The sequence below is a fragment of the Electrona antarctica genome (genome assembly GCF_951216825.1).
Source record: "Electrona antarctica genome assembly, chromosome: 17".
Lineage (NCBI taxonomy): Eukaryota > Metazoa > Chordata > Actinopteri > Myctophiformes > Myctophidae > Electrona > Electrona antarctica.
The window spans coordinates 37967064-37994121 of record NC_136798.1 but is presented as its reverse complement, the minus strand read 5'-3'; the positions used below and the strand labels follow the sequence as shown (position 1 = coordinate 37994121).

At 42.5% G+C, this 27058-nt stretch overlaps 2 protein-coding genes across 2 annotated transcripts in view; both read right to left on the bottom strand.

Moving 5' to 3' along the window:
* LOC306941099 (nuclear factor 7, ovary-like) overlaps positions 1–27058 on the bottom strand; it is a gene marked incomplete at both ends in the record, with an annotated part of 275860 nt that overhangs the window by 47613 nt on the left and 201189 nt on the right. The window lies entirely within an intron of this gene.
* On the bottom strand, positions 6302–15384 carry LOC306940529 (extracellular calcium-sensing receptor-like; the record flags this gene model as incomplete). Its single annotated transcript, XM_079525627.1, has 8 exons — positions 6302–7215; positions 7296–7419; positions 7695–7745; positions 7889–8109; positions 10990–11098; positions 11491–11742; positions 14349–14622; positions 15275–15384. The coding sequence occupies 8 exons, from the start codon at positions 15382–15384 to the stop codon at positions 6302–6304; spliced, it is 2055 nt and encodes a 684-aa protein (XP_079381753.1).

Here is a 27058-nt window from a genome sequence, read left to right as displayed (position 1 = left end):
CTAGTGCCCCTCAAAAAGCAATGAATTAAATGAGATAATGTGAGAAGCTGTTCACATGCATGTTTTCAATCTGCTTTCTGTCACACTGGAAAGGAGAGCCCCATTAACGTGTTGATGACATGCTATAATGAGGGGGGAAAATATGTTCCACAAAGATGAAGGACTGACAAAGATTTATTGAAAGATCACGATCAAAACGGATAACAGACTGGTTTGCTATAGATCCTTTCTCCAAGCATTGGGCCCAAGGCTTTCTGAGGTGTCGTCTCAACAACTCTTTATACCCTGAACATGCTCATCTACAGAAGGTTAATGTGCTAATCCAATCCAACTTTATTTATAGAGCACATTGCTCTATAAAAGATGCTAAAGATAAAAAACACCTATAGTCACTTACAAGAAGTCTGTGGTGTATTTTCACACCTAAAACTCACTAAACCGTAGTAAACTCTAGAGAGATGAACTAGGCTAACGCAAACTTGTAGAGTAGTGAAAAACCTCGTCAAAAAGCATCGGATCGGATCGGAGAAACGCAGACAGAGAGGTGAACTGGAATCCCATCGGAGTAGTATTTATTGCAGGAGTACAAATACAGAGAGAATAGCTTCGCCTTAGACCCTGAGCCTGCGCTCAGGGCCCCATATGACTGACCGTAGCCAGCCCAGACTAGATGATTTTCACATTGACAACATGACATGATATAGTACAGAATTGAATTCAGAGGTGGAGTCAAAATTAACATACAGATCACCAGATGGCAGAGAGACAACAAATGGCTGTCCCACTGTGTGTTTTGATTCACACCTGTGACCAAGCTCCAAGCAGTATAACAAAGCTTTAGCCACAGGGTACTTCATGAGAACCTCTGAGGTGTTTGCTCTCAGACCCAAGCACTTCTGACCAGACAATACGTCTCCACTTAACCTGCATCAAATTAACACAGAGACCCAAATAAACAGTGACCTATTAATGTATAGTGTAGTTATTGACAGAATATTGCATTATTGGCTATATGGACTATATTCACGATTCCACACTCCCCCCTTATGACAATCACAAGATTGGCATACAAAACAATACATATAGTCCATATTCAACTGTAGTACACCCCCCTTTTGACTCCATCACAGCCTATAACACACATCAGGAAAAACAACAACAAATGACAACATTACACAAAGTTCCCAAAATGATTACAACTGGTTCAAATTACATGTTTACGTTCTTCTAAATGATTCTTCTTCTACATCCTTACAATTTCATCAATGTACACCTAGCATCACTTTTCGACACTTCACGACACTCACAATACCCTGTCTGTAACTTCAAATCACTTTTTTAAAACGAATTTCACATAACCTTATCGATCAATGATAGAAATGAAACTTTAAACATATACTGACATTAAAATCACACTTTCGTCTTAACCCCTTTGTTTCACTTTGAAACTCCCATTTTTGTTGGAATAATTATTGGCCTTCAATCTTAATAACTAAACACCCAGTTTAATATGATATTAAGAGTAAAACATAGTCATAACATCCATTTTCAAATACGTTTTTCGGACATGTTTGATAAATTCATTCATATTTTGAAACTACTCCTTCAAAGGCTTGGTGAGCGCGATGCGGGGAAGGAGTGAGACAAAATAAGATCCGATGCCAATACGATCCTAGCCAGAGGCCACCTCCTGCTTCAGACTAACAAGTCACAGTTCAACTTACCCAGGGTACTATCGGGTTACGTTACTTATCCTGACCCTAACTTTTCAAGTAACTACTTGATGAACGCTAACTCCCTCACGTTTAAAGGCAAAAGCTCTCTCAATAATAACAAAAGAAATCTTGCACGTCGTGGCACCCTAACTGCCTCTAGTTGACATTATCGTAAACTAAATTTAACACGAGAAAAGAATAATCAGCTCTACTAATTCTAAGACGATTTTATACTGAAGCGTATGAGAGTGGCAAACGGGATCTCGTTCGTCTGACACAGAGCATCAATTAATCTCAATAAAGCTAAAATTATTTAAACATTCTCCAAATTACCCCATAGACTCTATTTCTTGAATCAACTTCTTAACTAATTTAAATTCGACAAAACACACAAACATCAACATATGCCTACATATACGCTGAATAGACTCACATTTAGACACACTTTTTGAATACAGATAAAGACTATTGAATCTCTCCATCTGTTATTAATAAACTTCTTATAATGTCGCATTTCTCATTGTTCTCACCTCAATGTCCGTTTTAGCCATGCGTGGTCAAACAGAAGCTGCATGAAAGTTGCAACGTTCCCGCGCACCGCCGTCGATCTGCTTCCCATTGTCCCATCCAACACAGCACCATACTCCCCCCTCCAGACATTATATGAATATGAAATATCACATAAATGACTGGAAAGAAAAACATGAACGCACGTGTAGCTACAGGCCCCATCGAAACAAAGAAACGCCGCAAAACGAGCTTGCAGATCCGCTGTTTCTGAATAATGAAATGAACCCGTGGTCGCCGTTCGTGATCACCCCCGCTGATGAAATGAACCCCCCGCTGATCCGTCTTCTCCCGACGCACGCCGTGATGAACCCCCTCGGTCCGCTGCTCGGTGAAGGCCGTGAAGAGACGTCCCCCTCGGGTTGGAGATCCGCTGCTCCCCGCCGAGACCTGAAGAGAAGCATGATCCCCGTCGACGCGCTGTGGAGGGCTGCTCCACTCCTGTCCATCGCCGAGTCCAGGTCTGCACTCCGCCGTCCATCAGAGATCCGGAGCGCACCGTTCGCGCTGTTGTTCCCCATCCGAAGAGAAGACCACTTCTTCCCGCTGCAGACGAACGCCGTTTCGCCGAAAAATCAAACAAACCTCCAACCGCCAAAATTAGACTGAAATATCCAAAAAGCCCCCGCTGGCCCTCTGCTGCCTGGCGCTGGAAGCACCAAAGACACCGGGTTTCAGGGCAACATCATGTGGTATCTTGTGGCTAGGAAAATCACTCCCAACCAACAGGACCGGGTTCCCAAGGCATCCATCTATGTGGTGTATTTTCACACCTAAAACTCACTAAACCGTAGTAAACTCTAGAGAGATGAACTAGGCTAACGCAAACTTGTAGAGTAGTGAAAAACCTCGTCAAAAAGCATCGGATCGGAGAAACGCAGACAGAGAGGTGAACTGGAATCCCATCGGAGTAGTATTTATTGCAGGAGTACAAATACAGAGAGAATAGCTTCGCCTTAGACCCTGAGCCTGCGCTCAGGGCCCCATATGACTGACCGTAGCCAGCCCAGACTAGATGATTTTCACATTGACAACATGACATGATATAGTACAGAATTGAATTCAGAGGTGGAGTCAAAATTAACATACAGATCACCAGATGGCAGAGAGACAACAAATGGCTGTCCCACTGTGTGTTTTGATTCACACCTGTGACCAAGCTCCAAGCAGTATAACAAAGCTTTAGCCACAGGGTACTTCATGAGAACCTCTGAGGTGTTTGCTCTCAGACCCAAGCACTTCTGACCAGACAATACGTCTCCACTTAACCTGCATCAAATTAACACAGAGACCCAAATAAACAGTGACCTATTAATGTATAGTGTAGTTATTGACAGAATATTGCATTATTGGCTATATGGACTATATTCACGATTCCACAAGTCTTCCATAGATGGCATCATACTAGGCCTACAGGGTGTCAGCTGTTAGATTGACAGTTGAAGAGTTAGAATTAGCAAATTGATGTGAAAGGTTGCTGACTAGACATTCAATTAGATTGAATGGAAGGCCAACAGGTACACAAAACATTAAGGCCCTCATTTATCAACCGTGCGTACGCCAAAATATGGGTGTATGCCGAAATTACCGATTTTTACGATTTGCGCCAAAGCATGAATTTGAACTTGAGCCAGGACAAAAATCACGTCTGGTCGGGTGCTGTCGTACGCTTTGTCCTCACCTGTTTTTCTGTTGTAGAACAGCGGAGCAGCATTGTCTGAACTGCTGACACGCTGTCACAGGCATCTAAACATATGTTTTCACTCCTAAAATGTTAATATAAAACTGTATGTATATACATGTAAAAAAGAAAAAAAAAAGAAAAAGAGAGCTTTCCAACTTTACAAGTAATTAAAATCGCGCAATTAAAAACAATATAACATGTTTACAATGTATTAGTTTGTGCTTAATCAAACAGTGCTTTACTGGCCTTGTTATGCGAGCGCACTTGTGAGATGATTTGGGAGCGCATCGCATGCGGCATGAGCGTGACATCAGATGCCTATAGAATCACTGTGATATTATAAAAAAAAAGGCACATGGACTGCACGCCTTTATTTCCAAGTGACAATGACAATCATACAGCTTGCCTATTTGCAATTGTAGCAGGCTATAGGCGTAAGGGGCTTAATCATTCACCATTTAAATAAGCGCTTTGACAGTTCAGATAAAAGCGAGATCATTTTCGGGTGTCGGGAGGATGGGGCCGTGGCGTGCGTCGCCAGCCCAGCACATATATGCAAACCTTCATCCATATGTTTATGATTCGTTCATCAATGATCAAATCACTCCATAAACGTTGATTATGACTGCCTTGACGACATGGTAGCCTATCTCTCATGCAGGCATCACTCACCCACAGGACTTATCACAGCAGTGCGCAGTCTCACTGATCACCTTCGCCGTGCACTGCGCACGAATGGGTAAAATTATTATAGGCCTACAAACGTATTCCATTCATGGCGATGCAATGTGTCATGTAGCCTTGAGGTGCGTGCGTGGACATGACAGAAAGGCAAGCGAGGTGAGAGGGAAACAGACAGGGTAGGAGGCCTACAGCTTTATTTAATTCATGCAGGTGTTCGTTCTTTATTTATTTAAGATACAACACACCAGTTAGTTGGGCTTGCAAGTTGCGTGTGCGTGCGTCTGTGTGTGTGTGTGTGTGTGTATCAGAGAGGGGGGTGAGGCGGGCAGCAAGTTTTTCCTGTATCCATGGTTTCCAGGTCGTATTGCAGTTGTTCATGTCGCAAAAACGAGGGCGAGGCTTGATTTCACAGGGCGTGCCAGATAGATTTCAGCCGTCACATTTATTACTGCTAGGAATGAAATTAGGAAGGATCAGCTGTCTGCGATCACTTCATAAATGCCGACCCGACGTGGGTGTACTACGAATCCTACACTCGAATTTGGGGCAGAATTTACACTCAATTGATAAATGAGGGCCTAAATTTGGTAATCTATACATTTCTGCCTGCATGCATAATTGTTACCTGCAGTATGCATTATAGAGTAAATGGTCATGCACACATCTTTTCCACATCTTTTCCACATCGCAAGGAAGCTGGAGGTACCTTCACTAAAAACGCCGGGACAACGCTCCACACGTCCCAAACCTTTCTCCCTTCTGGCTCCAAAACTATGGAATGCACTTCCCATCACAGTCAGAACTGCAGCCTCAGTCCTGATCTTCCGCCGTAGTCTGAAAACCCACCTCTTCAGACTCCACCATGGCCCGTAGCACTTGCCCTAGCCTAGCCCCCTTAGATAGCACTTTATGTAGACTTAGATAGTATTTTTAAACAGACTTATAGCTTGTTACGTAGACAGCACTAGAATTGCATTTTTATGTAGTCATAGCACTTTATAGTACACATGTATAATATATAATATAGTATAGTATGTATAGTTCACATAGATACTCCACTGTTACGTTCTTAGTTTACGCTTGAGTCATGATAACTACTTTTTATATATGTGATGTATGCCATGCTTTTGTTATTTGTTTTTGTTATTGCTTAATGTAAATCGCTCTGGATTAAGAGTGTCTGCTAAATGCCTAAATTGTAAATTGTAACCTATAGTGGGAAGCAGGAGGGGTTAGCAACATGGCAGGCAGCATAATTTAGCTCTTGAAAATGAACTCAATGTGGAAGTAAACAATTAACCTTGCAGTTGTGATTAATGGCCCAACAGCTGGAGCTGATTCCCCTAGCTTCCTCCAGCTGCAAAATATGTTAATTCCATTGAAGTCATTGGGAACTTGTCTTGACTTTACACTTGGATTTAGTAAACATTTTCATAGTCAAAAGCAGACTATGCTTTTGGGGCTTGTGATTGGATTCTACTGAGTGCAGACCCAAGCCTCACTTACCTTCATTATTCATATACCAATAGCACATTGGTTGCTGTTTGCTTCAAAACATTGAAACACAATGAAATGTTTGACATCATGCTCCCTTCGCCCATGTTTCTTTTCCAGTCTATGATAAGAAAATATATTAACATTGAATTTCTGCTTACATCTTGGTGGCACCGCGACCCATGATGGACTTCTTAGTGTTTCTCTCAGGTTTCAAAATGATTATATAACACTTTGGTCCAAACAGCACCACCAAGAGGCCAAAACTAGATGCTAAAATAGCAAACACCTCCACTACATCTGCATATTTGCCCGGAGAGCTGATATATGCTGGGATGAAGGCTATCCACACGGCACAGAAGATCAACATGCTGAAAGTGATTAGCTTGGCTTCATTGAAGTTGTCTGGAAGATTCCTTGCCATGAATGCAAGGACAAAACTGAGCAGAGCCAGTAAACCAATATAACCTAGTAGCACTGCAAAACCAACTGTTGATCCCACGTCACACTCATAGACTATCTTATCACTGTGGTATTGTTTGTTTTTACGAGGAGTTGGTGAGGCAGACACAAGCCAGGCTATGCAGATTATTGCCTGGATGGAAGTAAGAGTCATAACTGTTCCTCTCTGCTGCATAGCACCGAAAAACCTCATAATGTCTGCACCCCCAGGCTTGGAGGCCTTGAACACAGCCAACACCACCATGGTCTTTACCAGGATACACGAGACACACAGCACAAAGCTGATCCCAAATACAGCATGCCTCAGCTGACAAGTCCAGAGCCTGGGGCGGCCAATGAACAGAAGTGTGCATAAGAAACATAGTTTGAGTGAAAGCAACAGTTGGAAGCTGAGTTCTGAGTTGTTGGCACGCACCATGGGTGTGTCTCGGTGATTGGCGAAGATTCCCAGGACAATGGCACAGATGAGGGTGCCTAGCAATGAGATGGTTGTCAAGGAGATACCCAGGGGCTCATGGTAGGACAGGAACTCAATGCTCTTAGGGACACAGTTGTCACGTTGGGGACTAGACCAGAAGTCCTCTGGACAGCTGGTGCACTCTGTAGAATCTAACGGGGTATACAAGTGCAGTATCAGCCTAAAGATAAGCTATACTGTACATAGGCCTGGTTACATGATTGACACCTACCAGTCTCATTGCTGATCTCTCCCTCAGAACAAGCAATGCAGTCAAAGCAACAGACAGGTTGTCCTTTCCTTCTGGCCAGACGGGTTCCAGGGGAACAGCTCTCACTGCACACTGATCGAGGAGGCTACGGAGTTAAGAAACAACTGCTCATTTACAGTCTAAACTAAATTCACATTCACATCGTGAGCTCAACAATTGGATTTTAGAAAAAGCCAAAGTGACCTTTTTGGTTTCAAAGTTCCAGAAGATTCTGTCTTCATCAAGGATGAGTTCTTCACCTACTGACGGTAACTTCTTATACACACCGACATTCTGAACCTTTACGCTTCCATCAGGGAGCCACGCCAAGTTCATGACATCACAGATTGATAAGCCATCACTGTTCTCATCAAATAATACTTGATCACCATATGATGTGGTGAAGTTGACCTTTTCCAGGTAATACACGAGCTAGAAATGGTGATGGTGAATATGATAAAGAGAAAAGAGACTTGGATAGAACTGCACAGTGATTTTCATCACCATTGAAGGAAACATTGTACCAATGTCATATTTAGCCTATAGCCTATTCATTCATTAATTTAATATCGCACCTGCCATGGCTGTATTGACTGCAAACTGGCACAGCTGTCCCCAATGAAAGGCCCTCTTCCTGGCACACATTGCAACATGTCATGGAGGGCGTGGGCCACAGCATACACACCCTTGTAGACATTGTACTCTGGCCTGAGGTTGGACACGTCCAACAGGGTGGTTTCTGCTGTTCCTAGGTCCTCTTGTCCAGTACACAGCCTTCCACCAACATCCACCCACTCTGAAGGAAGGGGTGCAAATTTACACTGAAATGTGTGCTCCCAAAACTGCCTCACCTTAAGACACAAACATGATACTACTGAAACAGAAATGTAATAACAGACATCAGGTTGAAATTGTATATTATTAAAAACTCAATTTATCTTGCGGACGTCTGAACACACCAGCGGATGTGATCTTCCCTGCTGCGACCAAGACATGATGAATGCTGCGTCAGCAAAGCTGTCGGTATCTTCAACGATCGCAGTCACCCCAACCACAGATTGTTTCAGAATGATACCACATGGAAAGTGGCTCGACAGTCACAATACCACTGGTAGTATACTGTTAAAGAGCTTCTTCCCCAGGTACAATATAACGAACTAGCCAAAGTATAAAGCTTGAGAAACACCCCTGGCTAAGGGCCCCAAGGTGCCACGCCTAATCCAAAACGTGCCCCACACACTGTTCAGAGGTCTTGCATGAGAATAGTAACATCAGGTGTCCAGTCAAGGTGCACAAGGGCTTGGCAAAAACACTGTTCAGGCACAAGAAGAGTCACAATATATATATTTGGGACACTAAAGCGGTGTTACATTTGTGTCAACGGTGTCAACATAACGTGTCACCGTGTATTGGGCTATAGTCCAATAAATAAATGACAGAGGTTGGAATACATTTTACCCAAATGCCCCGAAAATGTGCTGACCTCATCACATTTGTGATGACGGCTATGGCTGTTTTTTAGCCCAAGGAGTGTTTTTTGTGCAAAACGAATGCTTGGAATAGATTCAGAATCATGACAATCCCCTCATTTGACACGTCACATGCTACTTAAAGGTATATTCAGTGATATCACTTAATTCAAATATCACTTATTTTTTCTTATTTTCAGGACAATCCTCCCTACTATAAAGTGTGCTGACCACATAAGGAGTTCCTCCCTGTCCCCAGTGAGCCCCTGGGGTCAAAAAACCCTAGTTTCGGTTTGGGCTTTGGGTGGCAAAGCCTTCATCCAATCAGGATGAGAGGGGCCTTCCTCCAATCATGATCGAGTGGGGCGGGCCTTGGTGCACGTGCTGTTGGTCTGTTGTACCTCCCCCACTGTAGTGCGTGCATGTGCACATCTTGTTACCGGGGCAGACCGTGGTTTTTTCCAAATCACCCAAATCACTGAATGCTCCTTTAAAGGACAACTTTAGTTTTTTTCAACCAAGGTTCATGTTTTAGGTTGTTATTAGAGAAAGTAAAAGATGAGTGTTATATTTTTTTCATTTGCTGCTTTCTTTCGTTTTAGGGATTTTAGCTGTTTTTGACTATTTACTATAGTCCTAATAGACCCCAGGAAATTACATCTGGCCACAAAAAAATCACAGGATCTACTGAATGTGAAGGTAGCCTACTGGGGGGAAGCCACACTGTGTGTCATATGCTCAATGTCAGTTTGACACATTCAGTAGATCTCGTGATCTTTTGTGGCCAGATGTAATTTCCTGGGGTCTATTAGGACTATAGTAAATAATTAAAAAAGAAATCGCTATAAAATGTTGTAAAAAAATACATATTTAGCCCCATGCTCGAATGCCTCCGCCCCCTGTCAAAAACAGCTAAAATCCCTAAAACGAAAGAAAGCAGCAAATGAAAAAAAAAATCACACCCGTGTGAACTGAGTGGTGCAAGGTCTTATATAGCCTGATCAGCTGTGGTCTGACGTAATGTCAGTGACCATAGTAACCATGCTCATTCTTTTGGGCCCCACGTACAGGTACAAACATACACGGGTACAAACAAAGCCAGTTGTTGGAGTGGTTTGCACCACTCAAAAATAACACTCATCTTTTAGTTTCTCTAATAACAACCTAAAACATGAACCTTGGTTGAAAAAAACTAAAGTTGTCCTTTAAAGCATAATGATTTTTTTTAAATATTGCCTTATAATAGGTCGTCAATGGTGGCATCTTGGATTAATGCAAATTTAGGGTATTTGCAGTGAGCAGATTAGGGTAGATTTGTTTATCCTGGCTAGTAGACCTGATGTCCTGTCAGAATCAGTTGAGAAACAAAACAAAGCAACTACTATTAAAACATGACGATAAGTATCGTCATAACCTCGTCATAACCTCATACTGTATGGCAATATATTAAAAAAGTATTTAATATGTATAGATATATTTTTGGACCACAATGCTTATATGAGACGATTTTAAGATGACCCCATGTTATTCTCCATAGAGAATATACTTCCGGGAACAAGGGGATGAGCGAGTCGTGTCAGGACTTCATGTGCTCTGGTGGCTGGTGAAAGTTACAGGAGTCCTTACTTTATGGTGTGTGTGTGTGTGTGTGTGTGTGTGTGTGTGTGTGTGTGTGTGTGCGTGCGTGCGTGCGTGCGTGCGTGCGTGCGATAGCGTAATGCCAAAGAGTTTTACAACCGAATCAACCCTCTCTGATATTATCAATATTTTCAGTGAAGACTTATTGTCCCACACTCAAACTTGTATAATTGTGTGTTTTGTGTGTGTAAAGAACTTTGTAACTTTGTTTTTTTTAAGTGCTCTATACATAAAGTACCTCTAAATAAGATAAGATAAGATAAGATAATAAAGACGATGGCCAATGCTGATGATATATATAAGGTAAATAAATGTATCTTATCGATATCGTGAGCCCAATATGTGTATCGATATGTGAAGTTATAGCACCACTAATATATATATGCCAAACTGAAGTATTTATTGTGTACCTGTACACATGGTGTAACAATAAAGATCACCTTGGACGTTGACACCAAACAAAAGACTCACTATGCTATTCTCATGGCTGTTGTCAGGGTCATTGTCAGGGTGCATTTTCAACAAGAAGTCCTTGAGGCCTGGTATCTCTCCACGACGGACTGCAATACCCAGGGTGCCTCTCAGGTACGGCATGTAGCGAGGAGTCTGGAGCTCTGGGTGTTCTATGAAGCTCGTATCGACTATCCACTGCAGACCCGTCACCTTCTGCTTTACCACCTGTGTCAATGTGTAAATAATTATATACAATTTACTGAGCATTTACTTTGACGAAAGACCGGTTAAATTGCATTGCAATTTAATTTGCAATCAAACAAAAATGCTTTGCAATTAAATAGAAACCCATTTTGTATGAAATGATGTTGGCTTTGCATCAATCTCACTCATTTCAGATGCCTTATGTATATGTTTATTAAAATAACCCCATTAGAGATAGAGACACATGAAAGAGCCTCCTAGACTTCCTGGGGTCCTGAAGAAAGCACACACACACACACACACACACACACACACACACACACACACACACACACACACATATATCGTATATATAATTATGAGTTCCTATACATTAACATGGATTGCACGCGAACCTCGTCCATGAGTTTTACCATATGGATTCCATATGCTATTACGACGACGACGCGCGCTGTGGACGTCTTCATCACAGAGACAATCCTCTGCGTTTGGGCTGGGTCGTTGTCCCAGGGCAGAGCCACCGCGTATGCCAGGCAACCCAAACCGGACCGGGCCAGCTCAGACTGGCAGATGTGGGCCGCGTCGCGGCCGTAGGAATCATCCGTGAACAACAGTCCTGCCCAGCTCCACTCGAACCGTCTCATAATCTGGAGCATAGCTTGCACCTGATTGGATAAATTAATGGAGACGGACAAGTGCTTAAACTAAATTATTCACGTAGTGGTACATCCTTGACCTTTGGCAAATAAACAATGAATTTCCCCTGCAGTATATCTGTCTGTCTATCTAAATCACTGCATCTCCTACATAGATTCCAATGAAAAGTCTAATAATTCTCTTTTAATAATAATAATAATAATAATAAAACTTTATTTGTATAGCACCTTTCATGACATGAAATGCAGCTCAAAGTGCTTTACACAAAAAAGAAAAGAAAGGCAGGGCATAAACAATACAGTGAGGACATGAATAACATTTTTTTTTAAAGATCTTTTCTCCAGCAGTAATACCCACAATCAAAAATAAACAAAATGATCCCGGCGGTTTTACTCATATGGACATGAAGAATCAACTGACACACTGAGAAATGACTAATGTGACTGCCGGCAAATTAGTAACAGCTTGTTCATTTTTGGACCACAATGCTTAGCCTATAGACATGATTTTAAGAAACCGAATGTTATTCTCCATAGAGAAAATACTCATAGCGAGTCACGTCAGCACTTCTGTACTCTACTTTTGGCTGGTGAAAGTTGCACGAGTCCTTACGTATGTGTGTGGGATATGAAATGTATAGCTTACCATTATCGCAGTAATCATTAATCATGTCTTCCATCATATTATTATATATTATATTTAGAGGTGATATGCAATATCAATCACAGTACTTAGAAGTTCACCTGGATGGCATTACTCATGACTGTTCTAAAGAAGGAAGGGTGCTGATTCCGGTCACTCAGACAGGAGCACATGGCATAGGAGCTGATCTGAAAAAAGACACAAATCTGCTCCGTAATGTACCAGCCTCTTTGTTTTATTGTGTTTCTTTACACACGTCGGCCTGCAAGCAAAGCAGGTGATAGTGATAGAGTACTGATGAGGCCGTTCTCATGCTCTCCTCAACCTGTTAGTGTGCTCAACATCACTCACCTATACAGTTGGGTGCCACCGATATTGTCCCTTATCATTTGACCCATTTAGGCCTGACCTCAAAATTTAAAAAAATCCTTCTAAATCCTCCAGTTTTCTGAAATAAATATTTTCACGATTTTTCAAAAATAGCAGACCTACAAAGCTCGTAGCGCGCCACTCGGTGGCGCGCTATGAGCTTGTAGATCTGCTATTTTTCAATAGCTACATTATAACATAATGTTTAAAACACCAAAAGGGGTTCCCGCCCAAAATGGGTTAACTGTCCTTTTGCGCAGATCACGTAAACCTCAGCAAAAAGAAAAGGACAATATCGATGGCCTCCAACTGTATAGATGTAACCACACCACACTCACTGCAAATAAACACAAAATACACACCCTTAAGCACCTTGGACGCCATCCAGGAGCTTGTGTATCTCTCTCTCTCTCTCTTTTTCTCTCTCTCTCTCTCTCTCTCTCTCTCTCTCTCTCTCTCTCGATATGTTTTAGTTTCAAGCTAGATTTAAAAAAAAGTACTACACATTGTACATCATAGTATATTTGTCACACAACCAAAAAAAGCGGGTCCAACTCACCATGGTCACTCTGTACAAACCTAACACACTAGAGATGGTAAAAGGGTGTCCAACTCACCATGGGCACTCTGTACAAACCTAACACACTAGAGATGGTAAAAGGGTGTCCAACTCACCATGGACACTCTGTACAAACCTAACACACTAGAGATGGTAAAAGGGTGTCCAACTCACCATGGGCACTCTGTACAAACCTAACACACTAGAGATGGTAAAAGGGTGTCCAACTCACCATGGGCACTCTGTACAAACCTAACACACTAGAGATGGTAAAAGGGTGTCCAACTCACCATGGGCACTCTGTACAAACCTAACACACTAGAGATGGTAAAAGGGTGTCCAACTCACCATGGGCACTCTGTACAAACCTAACACACTAGAGATGGTAAAAGGGTGTCCAACTCACCATGGGCACTCTGTACAAACCTAACACACTAGAGATGGTAAAAGGGTGTCCAACTCACCATGGGCACTCTGTACAAACCTAACACACTAGAGATGGTAAAAGGGTGTCCAACTCACCATGGGCACTCTGTACAAACCTAACACACTAGAGATGGTAAAAGGGTGTCCAACTCACCATGGGCACGCTGTACAAACCTAACACACTAGAGATGGTAAAAGGGTGTCCAACTCACCATGGGCACGCTGTACAAACCTAACACACTAGAGATGGTAAAAGGGTGTCCAACTCACCATGGGCACTCTGTACAAACCTAACACACTAGAGATGGTAAAAGGGTGTCCAACTCACCATGGGCACGCTGTACAAACCTAACACACTAGAGATGGTAAAAGGGTGTCCAACTCACCATGGGCACTCTGTACAAACCTAACACACTAGAGATGGTAAAAGGGTGTCCAACTCACCATGGGCACTCTGTACAAACCTAACACACTAGAGATGGTAAAAGGGTGTCCAACTCACCATGGGCACTCTGTACAAACCTAACACACTAGAGATGGTAAAAGGGTGTCCAACTCACCATGGGCACTCTGTACAAACCTAACACACTAGAGATGGTAAAAGGGTGTCCAACTCACCATGGGCACTCTGTACAAACCTAACACACTAGAGATGGCAATAGACTGCGCCGAGGTGCCACCACCCCCGATGCCAAGCACCGGAGGGGCCCCGGCGCAGCTCTCAGCCAATGGAAACCGCTCCTCTCTCCCACTGACCAATGACAACGCTGCGCGGAATGCAACGGCAAGCGTGTAACAGGTGTCATAGACGATATACCCCAGAGTCACGTTGGGCAGCAGGCGGGGGTTTCCGTTGATCTCAGCAATGGCAAAAGCCAAGGTCTGGGCCTGCCTGAGCGCGTCAACGTAGAAACTAACACACACAAATCCCTTGAATTTACTAATCCGATATGGTAATCCGATAATTATGGGCTATCACGATTACACATTTATGTTGACATTTATTAATGTATTAATTGTCACGCAAATTATTGTGATTCAATTGTTTGTTTGTTTGTTTGTTTTTTTGTTTTTTTCATTGAATATTGGAAAATTACAAATTGTCATTCTGTTTGCCCTTTCGGCACTGACACAATTAATAATAATAATAATAATAAAAATTAAAAAAATCCAAAAAGCTTGTATGAATTATGTCCGCTATTTTGGAAAATGTTTTGAAAATGTATGGACCATTGACAATTATGAAAAAACAAGGTTCCTGTTCTCTTGCTTGTCTGATTGATTGTTTTTTCTTCATTTAGCCAGGCGTTATGCTTCCGAAAGAAGCCCAGCCCAAATGGACTTATTATAGGACACTTTACATTTTACATAAACAATGACAATAATGACAAAAAGACGACATGACAGTTCGCAAACGATCAAATTAATACTAAACGAACTAAAACACCCAAGATTCGTATATGGCAGATTACATAATAAAATACACCATCAAATAAAATATGCCATATTGGTCCGGTAACATTTTGTCTTTGTGATATACTCACCTATAGCAAACAGGGTCCTGTTGCTCGGCGGTGAAGGACAGATCGGGGAACACAGAGGAGAGGTGGATGTCAAACACGGCACCCAGAACCAAGTCTCCGGGCTTGTACATTCTGTTGGGATTAAACGGTGCCTGCAACTCACAAGAAGACGAGGAGGACGAGGTAGTAGAGGAAGGAGAGAGGAAAGAGAACAACAACATGACGTACACATACGGGTTTGAAAGCCGGTGTATAATGTCTAGAGAGGCCCTCATCATGACTGTCCTCTGTCTAACTAACACACCCCCCTCTTCTCTAGATACCATTGTCCACTTGTTCAGTTTTATACACAGTGCCGTGCAGTACGTAATCACAACACCCACCTGAGCAGAGGTAGACACAGTAGAGGCAGGGCTTATTACCGCACGTTATTTTTGTTTCATTGACTTGTTTATTTGGGAAGGGACAGCATGAATGAATGAACAAAACATTTAATGTGTTCACCCACAAAATAGCTTATTTCCTATCAATTTCACACACCATGAAGCCTTGATTTCTTTTCTTTTTTTGCATTCCTGTGCCAATAATTTGGTGGCCTGGGTCGTCGGTCTGCAGGTCTGCAACTCGAAACAATTTTTTTTTTGATTGGGCCGGATCCGGGCCGGGCCCGAGGTATATGCCAAAATCCGGTACACATGTGCAAAACCGATCAGGCCCACTGTACTTTTTTTGCACAATGGACCAAATCTGATGTGGAGTCACATTACAGGTCCGAAACAGTGGCCCAGAGAAGCAAAAAACAAGTCAATATCTGGCCCACATTTACAGATATATGCAACCCATATCTTATAGTCAGACTAGCAGTGGGTCAGATATGACACTGATTGTATAAAAGCTGCTTTCAGATCAAATCTATATACTTAAAAAGTGTGCTAATAATCTATCTATTACTGTAACAGAAATAATGATTTCAGAATGCGACAAAAACAAAACAAAAATTGGGTAACATAAAACAACAGAGCACACAGAGTAATACAACAATTCAATTAGACACCATACTAAACGACAAAACAATGTTACAAGCTAAAAAAAAAAAGAACGGTAGTCAGTCCGAGACGATGAAGTCTGCAGGTTAAGTTTAAAAGCAGTGAAAGTTGGACAGTCTCGGATGATAGTCCACCACCAAGCAGGAAGTGTTTGTAACTTGGCAAATATTCAGTTATAGTCATAGCATCGACGTACTAATATAAGTGCTATGCAGCTTGTGCTTACTGTATAACCACGACCCGCTGCTGTGGCCGACGCGTACGTGCCTCTCGCCAACAACTGCGGACTGTTTTTTTGGCCTTTAACCCATTTATGTAGGCCTGACGTCGAAATTAAAAAAATGTCTTCTAAATCCTGAGTTTTCTGAGAAATACCTTGTTTCTATATCAGTGGTGCTCAATATTTCATGTCAAGCACCCCAAACATGATATGTAATTTGCCACCGACCCCCATCTGAAAATATGTAGTTTGCAGGGACCCCCCACATATGAGTTAAACACGTTCGCTGTGAAAGAATATATATTCAAAGACTTGCGAAGTTGCGACACATTTTCACGATTTAAAAAAAATTGCAGACCTAGCTCATAGACACTATGAGCTTGTAGATCTGCTATTTTTCAATAGCTAAGGTATAACATAATGCTTAAAACACCAAAAGGGTATCCCGCCCCAAAATGGGATAAAGTATAGATTGTTTTACATCCACAATTTTTGCAACAGTGACAGTGACAATATATATCTAGGGTGACCTTTGTGAAATCCCAAAAATTATTACGGGCACTTTTTCCACATCTTATCTGTGATTGAAAGTGCATGCAGGGTTCGACTCACCGTAGTCCTGGTCCAGTGCGCCAGCGAGTCACCGGCAGTCCGCGAAAACTAGACTTCTCAACAGGCCCGAAAATGAAGGCCCGGCCCTATACTACCTGGGCCCTCACCCTGTACGCTCAAGACACTGCCCCCGCTGCCACCCTTAGATCTCCATATGGAGCTGACCTGTTCTGACATTCCATATGTTGATCTGACCTCATCAAACCCTGTACACTCAAGACACAATCCATATATAGCCAGTACATAATTCATTCCATATGTTGATCTGACCCCCCATGCCAAAGTGCCAGCGCTCGCCCAGCAGTCTGCCGTCACCAAGGGCGAGGTTGCTTCTCGCCCTCAGGGCATCTTACTGGTATTAATAACTATTGCGATGTGTATTGTTGCCCATCCCTATATGGCAAAACGTACAAGTTGTTAATTAATTTGCGCATGTTTTGAAACAATCTCCGGTGACTCATCATTCCCCTCATTAGATGGGACAATTAATTATCTTCCAACATTGCACCTGTTGAGCCAGTATTGCATCAGCCCTGGGCCACATCGTGTCATCAGTGATAAACACACCCAGCCACCCATGGGTATAGTCTGCTGTTGTCACATGATGTGAGGCACAGTCCAGAACAAACACATTTACACGGTTTGGCCTGGAGCGCCGTCAAAAGAAATGATTCATAATTCAAAATAGTGGGTGATCTAAAGGTCAGAGGTCAGAAGTCAGATCACCTGGGCCATGGCTCAGCGGTCCAGGCACCTTGGCTGGTAATCCAGTCTGGCAGTGTCCCACGGGTTCGACTCCCGATCCCGATAGCCTTTAGTGCATGTCTTCCCCCCCATCTCTCTCCCCATTTCCTGTCAGCCCTACTGTCTGTCCCTCCATAAAAAAATATAAAATAAAGGCGTAAGCCACAAAAAAAACATATAAAAACTAGAAAAAGTGCCCTTCTGGGCACAGGTCTCCACCAGGAGGATAGGACTGTGTGAGATGTTTGGCAAAATGTTTAGGAGTAATATAAACATGTTTGCCTTTGATGGCAATTGGATGATTTGAGGCATTTTGTTCCAAAAATGTGTTTTGCAAAAATCAACCTGTTGGTGGCGCTATAACAGGCCAATGTGAAAAGGGTGGGATATATTCCTCAGCCTAGTAAGAAAATGTGTGAAAGATTTCACGTAAATTGCATGCTGTGTTCATGATTTGAGGCTTTTGTTCAAAACGGGGCAATCTTGCAAACTGTGAAAGCCAATTATAGCCAATTAGGATGGAATATGAAATATCGGACAGATCCGACTTGAGCACATGACCATAGAGATACTGTGTAACGATTTGTGAGATTTTTGGACAGAATCTGGAGGAGTAATATCAAAAAATGTGTTGTACAAAAGTCAGCCTCCTGGTGGCGCTATAACAGGCCGTTCTGGAAAATGCAGGGCAGAGGTTCATCGTTGGCATCCAGGGAGTGTGTGTGCAAAGTTTGGCATCGACCGGGTTAACGGTGCCGGAGATTAGCTGGTAACGGACGGACGGAAGGACACACGGACACACGGACACACGGACGGACACACACACACACGGACGGAGTGCAAAACATACTCTCTCCCCATGCCTTCGGCCTGGTGGAGACAAAAAGAACACGAAAGTTGTTTGGCATGAGGAGACGCATGTGTGTATTGATGTTTTATTGCTGATGGTCAAATGGTTCATGAGCTACAGTATATGCCTGTTCAAAGTTTGCATTTTCAATTGATCGCTATAGCACCACCCTTTGGCCAATGGTTGTGGGCTTCACATCTTCACCGTTAGGCATAGCCCTCTACCGTTTTGCTGCGTTTCGCTAAAACCGACAGCACGGTTAAGCCAGACCTGCAATATTTGGCGTAAGGAGAAGAAAAAAACATACAAACACAAAAAGGGACCATAGGCTTCGGCATGGCACCTTTAATACGCAAATATGTTTCCTATCTCTGCTGCTTTCTCGTCGCTCTGGTCGTAACTTGTCACTTTCCGTGCCACCGTGCGTTGTGGTCGTAGCACTTCATTAATTCACAGATGGCCCACAGGCACAGCAACCAAACGGACCCCGACAAGCCGCTATATACGGTGCGCCAATCTCCAACCAAACTCCACTTGTAAAAATCCCATTATTATTCAATTCCGTCTCTCTAACGCGCCAACAGGGCCTTTTACGTACGCGCCTGCACTTGTGAAAAGCACAATAAACAAGGACTTCATAACTTTACGGCCTGGGTTACAAGTTTTATAGTCCCACCGGAGGCTAAATGTTAATTTGCTCCTGCTCTGAGTGGAACAGCTCAGCTCCTTACAGCTATATCTTGCCCTAAACTTATTTTCCCATTTCTACTATTTAAAAACATTTTAAAACAGTTCAAATAGCTGATCTACAAGCTCACAACGTGCCGATGTAGATCGGCTAGTTGAACTATTTTAAAATGTTTTAAAATAGTAAAAAAAAAAAAAAGGCAAATAGGTTTAGGGCTAAGGGGTAAGGGGTGGCACAAGATAGGACCCAATAGTGTTCATTTAACCACGAGAGCGTACACATGGAACCAAACAGACCCTTATAGGTAAGGGTCCGTTTGGTTCTATTAATTTGTACACTCTCGAGGTCCCTCTTCCACCGGGGTTAAACCGATTCCGTTCTTTTTTCCCCGCCTAATTTTGAACCAAATAAATTGGTCCCAGATACACTGACACCACGGCACGTAATCAGCGCCTCAAACAGTGACTCCGCCCACCACCGGGGGAAGTTGTGATTTGCTCTCGTTCACTGCAATGCAATTTGCGGCATTTTAAAAACAATATTGAGCAGAGTAGCGATTATCAAACGTATTTGCAATGCCATACGTTGAAAGATCTGTTGCCCGTGGACAAGGCACGCTACCTCCACAAGTTAGATAGCATCGGCATAGATGTTTGTCCGTATGTGATTAAGGATTGGACCTGGAGTTGCATTGGCAGCCATAGAAAATTCTTACCCCAGGCTAAAACCGGATGTGACGTTTTTGGGCGTTCCTGTCTAGCGTGGTGTCAGTGTATCCCTAAAAGTTGGTTCGGAACTGGAACCAAAAAAAGACGTGAGAACCACTTTTGCATTACTATGATTGCCTTTTTGTATTGCATTGGATTGATGCCAACAGATTCATTTAGTTGTACACTTGTGTTCAATGACAAAATAAAATCCATCCAATCCATCAGGTTGGAAGATGCAGATGTGAGAAGAAAAAAAAACAGCACACGTATCTTTTTTTAAAGATATTTTTCAAGCTCTTTTCAGCTCTGTATACATTTCGGCCATTTGAAGATAGCAGATCTACAAGCTCACAATGGATCTGCTATTTTCAAAAGATTTTTATACATTTGAAAACTTGAAATGGGACATTCTGCGTGATGATTGATGATGATTTTTGGTAGCCTACTACCACACCTATAAGTACATTTTGTGACACCAATACTTTTGCACTTTTTCTTGTAACTAAAAAATCTAATCTACATTGCAGTATTGATACTTTTACTTAATGTTTACAGCTTACTTAAGTAAAACATTTGAAAATGTTTTCCTCCACTGGGAAAGGGCCCTCCGAGTCACAGTGTGTGCACCGGACTGTGTTAGCTCCTTATCCTCCAGCTAGCCGGAGATAAGTACATTTGGTCCGCTGCGATTGGCTGAGCAGCCAATCGGTTTTTGTTTGTCGGCCCTTTGCTGGCACCCGCCGTACGCGGCTCGTTTAAATTGGGTCGAGCGAGAGCCGCTTTTGTGCAAGTCTGGATGCTGTCATGTAAATTAATTACAAAAACAAGTCCTGTTGCATACATCGAGAGCAATTGGATTGGTGTGCGTGCGTGCGTGCGTGCAGATTTTAAGAGTGAAGCCAAGGCAGTGGGTCAGAAGACTGGAGGCCAGGAAACCACTGTGTGTGTGTGTGTGTGTGTGTGTGTGTGTGTGTGTGTGTGTGTGTGTGTGTGTGTGTGTGTGTGTGTGTGCGTGCGTGCGTGCGTGCGTGCAGATTTTAAGAGTGAAGCCAAGGCAGTGGGTCAGAAGACTGGAGGCCAGGAAACCACTGTGTGTGTGTGTGTGCGTGCGTGCGTGCGTGCGTGCGTGCGTGCGTGCGTGCGTGCGTGCGTGCGTGCGTGCGTGCGTGCGTGCGTGCGTGCGTGCGTAGGCCAGGGAACCACAGCGCAGTGCGAGGAGCTTCCAGTGTGCTGTGTTCATTACAACTGCTATAAAACCAGTGAAACCACACGGGCACAGCCTGTAACGCGTAATGGCAGCGGTTGGTGGGAAAAAGTACTCACATGTTTTACTCAAGTAAAGTAGTCAATACTGCAATGTAGAAATACTCTGTTTACAAGTAAAAGTCCGGAATTCAAAATGTACTTGAGTGAAAGTATACAAAGGTATCGCCAAATGTGTATTAAAAGTAAAAGTATACTCATTATGCAGAATGTCCCATTTCAACTTATCAAATGTATACAAATTGTTTGAAAATAACAGATCTACAAGCTCACAATGCGTCACATAGCGACACATTGTGAGCTTGTAGATTATTTTTCAATGTGTCATGGCCACCCCAATGCATTTCCAATGGAAGTCACATGGTTTGTAGTCCACATTTTGGACTACAAGCTGTTGTATGGCTTTCGGCTGTGTTTCGATTGCGCCCCTCCCCCTCATACAACACAAATGTTGTGTCAAACCATGTGACTCCCATTGGAAATGCATTGGGGCAATATGTGTCACACTCTTTGTATACAACAAGCATACAGCAATCTGTTGCGACCGTGTGAGTGAGGCCTTAGGCAAGACACTGAACCCCGCATTGCCTCCAATGGTGTGTGAATGTGGGAAGCGAGGACGCTGGCGTCGACTGTTCGCTGCTTATATCACCTCCCAATCTATGAACGAATGGACCATTGCAAAGCGCTTTGAGAATACGTGCATAGAAAAGTGATATAAAAATGCAATACGTTATAATTATTATTTACAGTACTTAAGTAAATGTACTCGTAGGTACTTTCCAGTTTCCACCACTGGTTAATTGGTATACATTAGCAGATTATACAATATTCCTTCGCCGTCCGGTCCATGTCCTGCTTTATTATTTGCTTTGGGACAGAAAAGCACTGAATAAATGCAGAATTACGTGGTCACATATCTTGTCCTGTCCTACTTTATTATTTGCTTTGGGAGGACGGGGGACAGAGACCGAGTAGAATTAAGGGTTTGCATGACATGCAATATAAAATTACTACATGGAATAATTCCGTTCAGACTTCGGACCGCATGCCTTGACCAGAGTTTAGCAGGGTTGCAGTTCTTAACCCATTTTGGGGCGGGAACCCCTTTTGGTGTTAGCATTATGTTATGCTTTAGCTATTGAAAAAAGCAGACCTACAAGCCTGTAGGTCTGCTATTTTTGAAAAATCGAAGAACGACTGACATAGAAACATAGCTTTTTCAGAAAACTGTCAGGATGTAGAAGACATTTTTAGAATCTGATCTCAGGTCAAAATGGGTTAAAGTGGTTCCTTGAGAGGGTTCCAAATGGAGCCCTGCCTTACACAGTATGTATGTAACTCTGAGAGTGTGAAAATGGAACCAAATGGACCCTTTACACTTACAGGTCTGTAACTTTGAGAGTGTACAATTTACAATTTAGGCACTTAGCAGATGTTCTTAATCCAGAGCGATTTATAGTAAGCAAGAACAAAATTCTTGATTAATACATCAAATACATCAAGAATCATCAAGAATCATAAGCTAAGAAACTAACAGTGGAATATCTATGTAATTAAACTATATGCATATAGAGTGCTACTGTATGTCTACAATCTACATGCTATCTAATTTACATAAATTGAGCCTTTGAGGCTATAGGGCAAGTGCTACGGGCTAAGATGGAACAAATGGAACCAAATGGAACCAAATGGACCCTTACAGGTCTGTAACTCTGAGAGCTTATGAATAGAACCAAATGGACCCTTACAGGTCTGTAACTCTGAGAGCTTATGAATAGAACCAAATGGACCCTTACAGGTCTGTAACTCTGAGAGCTTATGAATAGAACCAAATGGACCCTTACAGGTATGTAACTCTGAGAGCTTATGAATAGAACCAAATGGACCCTTACAGGTCTGTAACTCTGAGAGCTTATGAATAGAACCAAATGGACCCTTACAGGTCTGTAACTCTGAGAGCTTATGAATAGAACCAAATGGACCCTTACAGGTCTGTAACTCTGAGAGCTTATGAATAGAACCAAATGGACCCTTACAGGTCTGTAACTCTGAGAGCATAATGAATAGAACCAAATGGACCCTTACAGGTCTGTAACTCTGAGAGCTTATGAATAGAACCAAATGGACCCTTACAGGTCTGTAACTCTGAGAGCTTATGAATAGAACCAAATGGACCCTTACAGGTCTGTAACTCTGAGAGCTTATGAATAGAACCAAATGGACCCTTACAGGTCTGTAACTCTGAGAGCATATGAATAGAACCAAATGGACCCTTACAGGTCTGTAACTCTGAGAGCATATGAATAGAACCAAATGGACCCTTACAGGTCTGTAACTCTGAGAGCATATGAATAGAACCAAATGGACCCTTACAGGTCTGTAACTCTGAGAGCATATGAATAGAACCAAATGGACCCTTACAGGTCTGTAACTCTGAGAGCATATGAATAGAACCAAATGGACCCTTACAGGTCTGTAACTCTGAGAGCATATGAATAGAACCAAATGGACCCTTACAGGTCTGTAACTCTGAGAGCTTATGAATAGAACCAAATGGACCCTTACAGGTCTGTAACTCTGAGAGCATATGAATAGAACCAAATGAACCCTTACAGGTCTGTAACTCTGAGAGCATATGAATAGAACCAAATGGACCCTTACAGGTCTGTAACTCTGAGAGCTTATGAATAGAACCAAATGGACCCTTACAGGTCTGTAACTCTGAGAGCTTATGAATAGAACCAAATGGACCCTTACAGGTCTGTAACTCTGAGAGCTTATGAATAGAACCAAATGGACCCTTACAGGTCTGTAACTCTGAGAGCATATGAATAGAACCAAATGGACCCTTACAGGTCTGTAACTCTGAGAGCATATGAATAGAACCAAATGGACCCTTACATGTCTGTAACTCTGAGAGCTTATGAATAGAACCAAATGGACCCTTACAGGTCTGTAACTCTGAGAGCATATGAATAGAACCAAATGAACCCTTACAGGTCTGTAACTCTGAGAGCATATGAATAGAACCAAATGGACCCTTACAGGTCTGTAACTCTGAGAGCTTATGAATAGAACCAAATGGACCCTTACAGGTCTGTAACTCTGAGAGCTTATGAATAGAACCAAATGGACCCTTACAGGTCTGTAACTCTGAGAGCATATGAATAGAACCAAATGGACCCTTACAGGTCTGTAACTCTGAGAGCATATGAATAGAACCAAATGGACCCTTACAGGTCTGTAACTCTGAAAGCATATGAATAGAACCAAATGGACCCTTACAGGTCTGTAACTCTGAGAGCATATGAATAGAACCAAATGGACCCTTACAGGTCTGTAACTCTGAGAGCTTATGAATAGAACCAAATGGACCCTTACAGGTCTGTAACTCTGAGAGCATATGAATAGAACCAAATGGACCCTTACAGGTCTGTAACTCTGAGAGCTTATGAATAGAACCAAATGGACCGTTACAGGTCTGTAACTCTGAGAGCATATGAATAGAACCAAATGGACCCTTACAGGTCTGTAACTCTGAGAGCATATGAATAGAACCAAATGGACCGTTACAGGTCTGTAACTCTGAGAGCATATTGGAACCATTGGTATAGTATATGATGTCAGAGTTATGGGGTCCTTGGCATTAAAAGAATAACATGTTGAAAGAAATGCCCTCACGTCACATCTCCGTAGCTTGACTACACTTAAAATAGGCGATCTACAAGCTCAGAGCGTCTCACGCTTCAACACATTGTGAGCTTGTAGATCGGCTATGTTGGGTGCGCGACAAGACAACGTGCCGAACGAAGTATACAAGTATATATATTTAATAAAAAAGCCCTTAAACAGAGACCAAATCCAGCCGGGCGTGCACAGTCGCACAGACGTGCAGACACGAGTGGCTCGTCTTAATTTGAGATAGATAAAGTATGTGGACAAAAATAAGTTAATTTCAATAAGGTTAGGTTAGGTTAGGTTAGGATAGGTTAGGTTAGGATAGGTTAGGTTAGGTTAGGTTAGGATAGGTTAGGTTAGGTTAGGATAGGTTAGGTTAGGTTAGGTTAGGTTAGGTTAGGTTAGGATAGGTTAGGTTAGGTTAGGTTAGGTTAGGCTAGGCTAGGCTAGGCTAGGTTAGGTTAGGTTAGGTTAGGTTAGGTTAGGTTAGGTTAGGCTAGGCTAGGCTAGGCTAGGTTAGGTTAGGTTAGGTTAGGTTAGGTACTGTATAGCAGCAGGTATACTGTAATCCTCACAGTGGAGTGTGTACAGTGTACAAAGCCTCTCAGCTCTGTCACGTTCTGTTAACGTTAATCCGACATGGACACGGTGCCGAGGGGCTGACCCGCACTGCCCGCGACCCCGGCCTGGCCTATAGGTGACCAGGAGCCATGTTGCATGCATGCACCACCTCACACTACGTTCAAACTAAAGCCTAGTTATAGCTTGAATGTCTATGTAATGCATAGCCATTTGTATCTATTTAGGGCGGGAACCCCTTTTGGTGTTTTAAGCATTATGTTATACTTTAGCTGTTATCTGAGTTACAGACCCATTAGGAGTCCATTTGGTTCCTAACTTCCTAACTATCTATCATTAAGCCCACTTTGAAAACCCCACTTTGAAAACCACTGAGGTAGGTTATGATCCGTCTTGATCACATGACCAAGAGAACATGATCACGTATTTGAGTAATGTTTGGACAACATCTGTAGTAATATTTATATCCAAAAATTTGTTTAGCAAATATCGGCCTCCTGGTGGCGCTATAACAGGACAATGTAGAAAGGGTGGCAATGGCATGTGTTCCTCGGCCCAGTGTGAATGTGTGTGCAAAGTTCTGCTTCAATCGGACGCTACATTTATGATTTAATCCATTGAGACCTGGAACGCATCCATGTCACGTTAGCGTTTAACCACATTAACCATTAACCGATTTTGGGCGGGAACCCCTTTTGGTGTTATAATAATTTAGCTATTGAAAAATAGCAGATCTGGCGCGCTATGAACTTGTAGGTCTGCTATTTTTGAAAAATCGTTAAAATGTGCCTCAAATCTTTCCGAAAATTGTCATGATTTAGAAAACTTTTTTTTTTTTTTTCCGACGTCAGGCCTGAATGGGTTAAGGCATTTTGTTCAACACAAGCCACTCCTCCAAACTATTGATGCCAATCTGTAGCCCATCGGGATGGATTATGTCAAATCGGACAGATCCATGTTGATCACATGACTATCGAGCTAATGTGTAGCGACTTGCGTGATGTTTAGAGTAACATCAAGGAACCAATTTCAAGTAATACATTTTTGTTTCAAAAAATACAGGGGGCGGGGCCGGGGGACCATCTGATTCCCAGAAGTTGCCCTATAGCCATTCAGCTAAGGCTGCACCATGCGCTCAGACTTCAAAAAGACATTGACCAAAAATAAAAAAGGCAGATTATGAATTATGTAAGAATATGAAATGGGAGATTTTCCCAGAAGGGGACATGTTGGCGCATTGTGCTTTATAGACAAGCTGCTTCCCTTGGCAGAGGGCTGCGTTCTATTGAGTGCATTTTATAGTAGCTCTTTTTTTGTTTTCAGGATCAGGATCCATTCTTTTTTTATATCGTCTTGAATAATTGCTGCAATTAATCTATAAATCTGCCAGAAATATAAAATGAAGTGCGTGT